At 45.2% G+C, this 9,281-nt stretch overlaps 1 protein-coding gene across 1 annotated transcript; it reads right to left on the bottom strand.

Moving 5' to 3' along the window:
* Positions 1-203: 203 nt before the first annotated feature.
* LOC123403614 (CTL-like protein DDB_G0274487) lies at positions 204-4,989 on the bottom strand. The gene is made up of 6 exons (XM_045097536.1): positions 4,197-4,989; positions 2,298-2,481; positions 1,982-2,206; positions 1,761-1,877; positions 1,133-1,366; positions 204-707 (listed from the first exon to the last, which is right to left on the bottom strand). Exons 1-6 carry the CDS (start codon positions 4,760-4,762, stop codon positions 498-500), a joined length of 1,536 nt encoding a protein of 511 aa, XP_044953471.1. The 5' UTR covers positions 4,763-4,989; the 3' UTR covers positions 204-497.
* Positions 4,990-9,281: the final 4,292 nt, after the last annotated feature.

The following is a 9,281-nucleotide window of genomic DNA, read 5'->3' as shown; positions in this document are numbered from 1 at the left end:
AAACCAATCTATTGTTTCAGGCCTTGCGGTCATTACAAACGAGTCATTGACGACTTCGTAAATTTCAAGATGTTGTGTCAACTCAGTAACTTAAAGGTACTCAAAGTGGTGATGTGCATGGGTGCGTTCACATGATTGAGTGTATGTGTGTGTATGCATCTGCGTTTATACCTTGTTAAAAAAGTGACATGAAACCCAAGGTCTGAAACAGATTTGAGGTACCTTTTCTGTTTCCCCGCCAAATGCTGACAGACACGCTACAGAACAAGCAAAAGGTAGCATTGCAAATTTACATAATTATGAGCATACCCCATGCAAAGAAGAAAAGAATGTACATACGACTGCCTGGCTGGGAATATTGCTTTTGAAGGCCCCGAAGATTGCTGGGGCGCTTCGTTCTCTATACTTTCATGGCAGGAGGATCCAAAACTACTTGTTCTGGAAATGGCTGCCGCCCATTCAGTGGTTTGACAAAAATGAAGTACCTGACATGAGATTCAAATACTTGATGTATTTGGCAAATGATCAAGCCGACCATTGAGTATTTGGCGGGCTCGGGAGCTGCGGTACTGCAGTCGCTGGTGCAATGCCTCTGACATTTGCTCAAAAAATTCAGGATCCCATCTCTGAATAAGAAGAGGGTCCTCAGCATAGCATATGTATATCGATGTAACTGCGCTTTCGACAACCACGACGGTTAGCCCGACCTGCAAAATAAAGCATCTCTCAGTTCTTTTTAAAAAAAGGGATATTTTTTAAAAGAAATTTCGAAATGGAAGCGTCTCAGTTCTGAATAAACTCTGCAGGAGATATTTAACTCGAAATATCCATAAAAGATACTATTCATATAATTCTGCCATGCAGCTCCTATCATATCTACTTCATCCGTTCCTAAATATAAGTCTTTTTAGATGTTTCACTAGAAGACTACGTACGGATGTATATAGACATATTTTAGAGTGTAGATTCATTCATTTTGCTCCGTATGTAGTCTCTTTGTGAAATCTCTTAAAAGACTTATATTTAGGAACGGAGGGAGTATGAGTTTCTACTGCAAGAAAAATGCATGATCCGGGAGGTCCCCTTTTCTAAAACACTTCGATCAAAACTGGATACTCATGTAAGCACTTACCAGTATCATGCCAATCAGCATAGAGGTTGAGCCAACCATAATTGCTTTATCACGTTGTGTGAAATACGTCCAAACACCAGTACAAGTTCCTGTAATTAACCCACCTAATATTGTGCTCATAAAAAGAACAGCACCAGAACAATCATAAGCAATAAGTGCTTCAATGCCAGTCGACTGGAAAAGCTCCCAAGCATCCCTAGCTGAACGATTGAAACTCTGTCCGTTGACAGCTATCTGAAAGTGAAAAACAGCGTTATACAACTGTATAGTGCAGTAGTAAGCCCGAAACAGTTTTTTAGATAATGACCACCAACTTGATATCAATAACAAATACTATGAGGGTACAAATCATGTCTCCATACAAAGGTTTACCAATTCAAAAAGAACAAAATCAGCGATTTGCTTCACAGGTCGCATGCTTTGGGTATCAAGAATCCAGGTACACACAGGAGCTTTTACTTGATATAGTAAAAAATAATAAACTTATAGTTTGAGGAAACATGAAAGAAAATGAGTGCACAAATATGCATGACAAAACTGCAAAACACAGAGAATAGAGACTCTTTTAACTTGATATCTTATAAATCCTGAGAACTTTTGAGTAGATAAACTCATATTTGCCACTGACCTGCACATATGCATATTTGTTGAAGAAACGAACAAGCGTCTCCACAATGTGAAAGAAAAAATCAACACAGCACAGCAGACACTCGTTGCTGCCAATTTTAGAACGAACCCCTCTAATCTGAAATTAAATATAAACAATGGAAAAGGAGTAAACAAATGACAGCCAATTAGTTGATAATTAAAAATTCCACACCAGCTAACTCTAGCCAGTATGTCACAGACCTCCCAACGTAAAGTCCTAATGGCAGCCGTAAAGAGTGATCCATAGCAAATACTTCCAAAAGAAGTTGTAACAGCATACTGAAGTGACTTTAGAAGTGGTTTGGGGGGCATCGACGCAGCAGCTTGTCCACCATGAATGAGAACAAGGAACACCATTCCTGATACTATGACATGGACTGTATTACTAAGGACAGCTCCAGTCCAAAACAAACTGACTGATAAAGCCTGCAAATTGCAGGATAATTATTAGAAAATATCTAAAAGCAAACAAAACATTGGAATCCAACATAGAATAATGGCAAAAACTTGCCCTCACCAGAACAAGCCACCATTGCCCACAATTCGGTATGGGCATAGCAACAATGCCAGAAACTCCGAAGGACCATAATGCCATCCAACAAAGCATTACCAATACAAATGCATATGCTACTCTCATCACATCTCGAAGTTCCCAGACCATCTTTATTGCCTTTTGCAGTACTAGCATTGTAAATGGAAATCTAGCAAAAACAACAGTTAGTTTTGAACAAATATATTACTCACGACTTTGTGAGAATAAAATTGTTCATTTTTATTTTACCACGTAATAAAAACAGCAATAAGGAAATTAACAATACTACGATCAAGCAGAAGTTGGCTAATGGACAGAATATTTTCTAGTACAGCAAGAACTCTGAGACTAAACTGAGATTTAAGATGCAGAGGCCGGGGGTTCCAACCTCCTTGAGAAAGAAAAAAAGAAGAAAAAAACTGTTAACTGAGGTCCCATGTTATTATCAAATACATGCGGCAAAGATTATATCCCAGCAGAACTTTCAGAACAGCAGTCATCCTAAAAGAAAAGGCATTTAGTTTCTTCCTAAAATAAGATCAGCTGACAAAGCAAACTAGCCAATACATGATTATTGTGAAATCGATATATCTTGATACAAGGATGGCATGAATGATTTAACTAAAAACCTACACTATAATTCTCCACTTTTGAAACTAAACAAGATTTACACGCAAATAAGCTGTCATACCACTTTCATGTAAAATAGAAACTTAAGATGCTTTAGAACAAAAACTGAACATCTTTGTTGGAAAATGGCTTAACCGAGTCAATAACAGAGGAACAACTTGCTTCCAAGTTTCTGCTAATATGATTAATATAGGGTAGGGTGCAAGATAATACACCCAAAATCAATGGGGAGAAGTTACCGTTTACTAGTAGAAATCAGCATCAAGTTTGATACTGGTTTGAGGTGCATAGCCAGTTAGACACCCAGTGCCAACTTTGTGGCTTCATTCCACTGTGACATTGTTTACACGTTAAGGTAAAACTCAGTAGCATGTTGTGTCATGCCCAAATATTTTGGCTTCAGGCTAAGATGGTAAGGTGGCCTACATAGTTACGATACAAGTATTCACCATTCAGGCCTATTAGTAAAGTAGTAAAGTCCTACACCACATGCATCTTTCACGTAAAGAATGCATGTACCAACTTGTTCCACTGAGCAAAGCTGCATTCGGAAAGTATACCGACATGCTAGCTCAACCCCACATATGTCCAAGGATGACAATATAGCAATAGTTAAACAAGCTAAAATGCAATTCAACTGACTTGTCCAATGCAACTGATTAAACGCGTACCCAAATATAGGGGTAGTGCAGCTATTCCACCATACTACACTTGCTGATTTTACTGGATTTCCTCCCATGCAACTACAATTGAATTAATATTGAAACAAGATTGACGTTAAGTCGTTCAAACACATAGTATCATTGAAGCCTGCTTATTCACAAGCTAGCCATTTAGGCCTGCGCCCAAATGATGATAAGATTCCCTGAACCATAGTTTTTTGTTCAGCTATATTGTTTGGCAGGTACTAGGAACAAAAGCAGCACAATGCTTAAACTGCGAATTTCCCATTGAAATCACGTTGACTCCAAAGCATATCACCAAAGAAACTGGAGTGCTTGCACATACTAGAGTGGAGGCATACAACCATATGCGCACAAGGGCGTTCACGCTGTTTGAAGGGAGACATGAGAACAGACATGAATCAATCCCCTAACATAATTCTCACGAATGGTTTCTTCAATCGTGCAGAAATTTACTTGTCTTCTTGTTCAATGTCGGTGTCACATCCTCACCCAATACAGTCCAAATTCACTATATGAAATTGCCAGAATCCACAAAGCAATTTCGAAATGCGGTTGAGGTTGAGTGTACCTATCAATCACCGACATGACGTAGAGGAAGTGGAGCGCAGCGCCTACAGCGAGCGCCACGCCCCAGAAGGAGTGGTTCCCCCAGAAGCAGAGCACGCTGATGACCGCAAGGTACGCCGTGAGGCTGTGCACAGCGGCCCGCATGAGCACCCTCCCCCCGTCCTTCCTCCCGGCCGCCGCCGCCAGCCAGGACCACGCGAGCAGCGTCCCCACCGCCCCCGCGGCGCCGTAGTACTTCCAGTACGTCTCGGTCAGCTCGGGAGGCAGCGCCTTCTCCTTGGACACGCCGACATCCGACCCCGGCGGCGCGACCACGGCGGACGGCGGGGCGGCGGTGTGGTTGGCGTAGCGGTCGATGTTGAAGCGGTCGGCTACGCGGAAACGATTGAGGCCGGCGAGCGCGAGCGCTCCGCCGAAGACGAGCAGGTGGAGGAGGAAGACGACCAGCCAGAAGACGTCGCGGCAGCGTCGCCTGGGCCCCGCTCTCGGCAGGGCCCCCGCGGGCGCCGGCGGCGGGGGGCTAGGGTTCCCGCTGTCGTCCGACGAGGGCGGTGTGGAAGACGACATCGCGGCGATCGACGATCCGCGCGGAGACTGCGACAGGACGCGCAGGGGGGGATTGGATGGAGTCGAAGAGGGTGATTAGCGTTGAGGAGTGGAGTAGGTAACTGCTCTGACAGCGGCAGCGCAGTAACCGTTTTGGGTCATCCAGGAGGCGCGGCGACGGCTTTGCGCGGCTCAACTGCGAAATGATGGAGAGGCGCGGCGACCACTTGAGTTGCGCGACTCAAGTGCGAAAGAGGACGTCGCCGCGGTCCGCGGAAGGAAGTGGGGTGTAAGCAGCGGCTTGGTTTTCGTCCGGGGGCGGGGGCTTCTGTTGCGGCGGCTCGCGGCTGCTAGTAATGGGAGTATGTAGCATGGATGTCAACTATGTAATTTTAATAAAGTGATATAGAATTAAATGAAGAAAAAAAGTGTTCAGTATCAAATCATGATACTACTGTATCATATTAATTAATGTGTTATTTTGTATCTTGTATGACAATAAATATACTACTCTATGATACTCGTAATTAAAGTACTAACATATGATACTATGCATTACGGATGTGGTCGGATCGAAAAGGGACACCATCCACAGGCGCACTTGTTTGCATACACACGAGTTTCACTTGAACGTCTGTGTATTGGCATTGAGATGAAAAAATATACAATTTCCGTTAAAAAATAAGACATGAAAAAGTATACAAAAACCATTTTTGATTTTTCTCTTTAATAATAAAAGCACTTTACCTACATGTAAGTTGACTGGATCTTTCTGACCGTTGATTGCTCCTTTGTTTTTCTTTTGAATTCTAAAAAGTACAACCGCACTTTTTAGAGTTCCGGAATACACATCCTTCCTCACCGTTTGATCAAAATCGCGGCATTCACGTGTTGGGCGACCGGTCCGACTAATTCACTCATCCAATTTCTTTGCCTCTCGAGCCCAGCGTTCATTTCCCATTTCATTTGAACTCATCTTCTCCCTCCCTCTTAGTGCATTTCACATGCGTCCCCAACAGACCCAGACCTTTTTTGTCGATGTCGTTAAAATCTCGTCCCTCAGTACCTCGTTCTTCGCTGATTTGGTCAAAAATTGGCGTCGGCGGACCCAGGCCGAACCCAACGCGTCGGGGGCGCCGGGGGAAAGAAAATTGGCGTGAAAAAAACCGTGCCAAATCCCTCCTGCGTGGACCCGCCGAGTCAGCGAGACCGAGCGTCATCGAGAACGTTCGCCCTACTCGTCGCCTTGGCTCCCACACCGATTCAATGCGTCGGATTCCAAGGTCTGGCGGCGTAGTGATGGCATGCCGCCGTGCGTCTCGCCCTTTCCCGCCACGCGTGCACACCGCTCCCACCCCTTTCCCACTATAAAAGCCGCGCGTCGCCGCCGCTCGTCGCGCACTCGCCCTCCATCCTCTTCTCCCATATGAAAAGGATCGATATGGTTGACTAGAGGGGGGGTGAATAGGCAACTATCAATTTTTAGCTTTTCCTAACAAGTTAGGGTTAGCAACATAAAGGTTTTCTAAAATAATAACTAGGTGAGCAACCTATATGATGCTACCTACTATGACCACTAAAGCAAGTAAGAAATACTCTACAACAATAGCATACACAATGTAAAGGTAATAGATAACCACAAGTGGAACCGATGAAGACGAGGATGTGTTACCGAAGTTCCTTCCCTTTGATAGGAAGTACGTCTCCGTCGGAGCGGTGTGGAGGCACAATGCTCCCCAATAAGCCACTAGGGTCACCGTATTCTCCTCACGCCCTCACACAATGCAAGGTGTCGTGATTCCACTATAAGTGCCCTTGAAGGTGGCGACCGAACCTTTACAAACAAGATTGGGGTTATATCCACACAAAGCATGGAAGCTCCCAACAAGACCACGGAGCTTCACCATAATGGAATGTGGCTCCAAGGTGACCTCAACCATCCAGGATGCTCAAACACACAAGAGTAACAAGATCCGCAAGGGATTAGTGGGGGGAATCAATTTTCTCTTGGTGGAAGTGTAGATCTTGGCCTTCTCAACAAATCCCTAGGAAATCAACAAGTTTGATTGGCTAGGGAGAGAGATCGGGCACATATGAGCTTAGGGATCAACAATGGAGTCTTGGAGGGTCAAAGGTAGGGTTCGTGAGGTAGGTGAACCCTTTATATAGTGGGGGAACAAGTCCAACTGTTACCCCCGCTGTCAGCACGCCCCTAGCGGTACTACCGCTTGGGAAAATCGGTACTATTGATGTCTCTAGCGGTACTACCGACTGGAGAGAGCGGTACTACCGCAAGCCCCAGCAGTACTACCGCTAGACCTGAGTGGTACTACCGCTAGGCAGACTCAAAGCCACGGTAGTAGAAATACTACTACCGAGCCTACCACCGCTGGAAAAGTATTCACAAAAAGTTTGAGGAAGTACAACCGCTCAGAGAGGGAGGTACTACCGTCCCCAAGCGGTACTACCGCTCGACTGGAGCGGTACTACCGCTCACCTAGCGGTGCTACCGCTCATCTGGAGGGTACTACCGCTAGCGAGCGGTACTACCGCTCAGCTTGAGCGGTACTACCGCTGGACCCTTTGCAAATGCAAGGATAGACCAAGCGGGTGCTCCATTGCCGCAAAGAGAAGGTGGTGGAAAGAAAATGTGCGCGTGTGTGAGTTGATTCCACCCAAACCTTTCCGACGTGGACCCCTCTTAATAGTACGACTTTCCTACTACTCAACACTACCAAAGAGAACCGAAGGAAACACCGTGCTCCAACAACACTGAGGGGCGATGAAACATCTTGTGCCCTGTGATGTATTATCTGAAATGCTCAATGCACACGATTAGTCCGCAGAGGTGTTGTCATCAATCACCAAAACTACTTAGAACAAAATATGCCCTAACAATCCCCCCTTTTTGGTGGATTGATGACAACACCGGATTTGCACAAAAACATATTAATGAAAACATAGACATGTGAGCATAAAGATAAAGGCACAAGATAAATGATCTCACAGGCTAAGTATATAGAGAGACTTTAGAGATAATATAAGGATAGCATATGTCTCACACCATATGATGAAGAGTCTTCACACACATAATAAAATATCCAACACACTTAAACCAACCAAGTTTAGAAAAGAAAGACTCAAATACGGACGAAAAAACAAAGGCAAATATCTAACACTCTCTCCCCCTTTGGCATCAGTACACCAAAAAGGCAGAGAGGACGCGAACACAGGTGGTGGCTCAGTCATCCTCAGCAGACACATCCGTAGCGTCCTCATCGTCCTCATCATCCTCATGTTGCTCCTCGTGATCAGACCCCGCTGCATCTTCTTCGTCACACACCTCCTGATCAGTCACATCCCACTGGTAGTCTCTAGCCTGCATCCAGGCAGCCTCTGGAGTGATGACATCCTCAGAACCACTAGAGACGTGCACATCAAGCGTCCTCAGGAGGCGCTTATTCCGCTGACGGCTCTCCTTCTGAGCCACATGAGTTAGATATTGTCCTTTTGCCAGCATGCAAACACAAGGTCCTCATCTGGTCCTTCAGGGACCCCATATGTTCCTTCAGCTTCTTGGCCCAAGATAGCTCAGCAGAAGAACGGGTCTGTGAAGCAGGGCCGCCCTCAGCCCGAGCAGCAGCAGTCTCCTCCCCAGTCGCCATGTGATCAGTAGAACGTGAAGTGGAGGTGTTGGCCCACTTCTCTTTCTCGCGCAGTTTGATGGGATCATGGCTAAAGAACTCTGTGGGTGCAGGAAAGGCCCTACCAGGAAAGGTCTCAACCCATTTAGTCTTGATGTAGTAGAACAAGTAAGGCACATAGATGGGAACCCTGCGGTTGTATATCACCATTTGTAACTCGCAAAACATCACATTTGCAACATCGAGTGTCCCATTGGGTTGTGTTTGTCCTTCCTGACACATTAGGAGCATGTCCACCAGATAGGAGTGAACTTCGTCTTTGTTACCAACCCGAGGGAACAGCGTGTTGCGGAAGACCCGATGCATGGTATCGAAGAAGGGAATGAGCACACCCTTCCTCACATAGAAAGGCATCAACTTGTCCTTAGGGGTGGTATTAGGGTTTAGGTGAGGGCGCAGGTCAACGGAGTTATGCATCCCAGCGAAATGGATCCTCAAAAGCTTCATGAATTCAGCCCAAGAGCCGGTCATCTTCTCGCCATGAGTCATTGATAACCCACAAGTATAGGGGATCGCAACAGTTTTCAAGGATAGAGTATTCAACCCAAATTTATTGATTCGACTCACGGGGAAGCGAAAGAATATTCTCAAGTATTAGCAGTTGAGTTGTCAATTCAACCACACCTGAAAGATTTAGTATCTGCAGCAAAGTATCGGTAGCAAAGTAGGGTGATATCAGCAGTAGCAACATTAACGAGTAGCAGCAAAGTAACAGCAGTAGCAGTGACAACAGTAGCAGCAAAGTAACGTAGCAAGGACTAGTAGTAAAAGACTCGTAGGCATTGGATTGATGATGGATGATTATGTCGGATGTGATTCATCATGCAACAGTTATA

This window comes from Hordeum vulgare, chromosome 6H, assembly GCF_904849725.1.
Source record: "Hordeum vulgare subsp. vulgare chromosome 6H, MorexV3_pseudomolecules_assembly, whole genome shotgun sequence".
NCBI lineage: Eukaryota > Viridiplantae > Streptophyta > Magnoliopsida > Poales > Poaceae > Hordeum > Hordeum vulgare.
The sequence above is the reverse complement of the archived record's forward strand: the minus strand, read 5'-3'. Positions and strand labels throughout refer to the sequence as shown.

Bases quoted from the DNA above. Each gene is read 5' to 3' on its own strand.
- LOC123403614 (XM_045097536.1), bottom strand. From the start codon at position 4,762: ATGTCGTCTTCCACACCGCCCTCGTCGGACGACAGCGGGAACCCTAGC. The intron at 2,482-4,196 runs GTACACTCAACC...TGTTTTTGCTAG, and splicing joins GTCATGTCGGTGATTGATAG to ATTTCCATTTACAATGCTAG. The intron at 1,878-1,981 runs GTCTGTGACATA...ATTTAATTTCAG, and splicing joins TTAGGACTTTACGTTGGGAG to ATTAGAGGGGTTCGTTCTAA.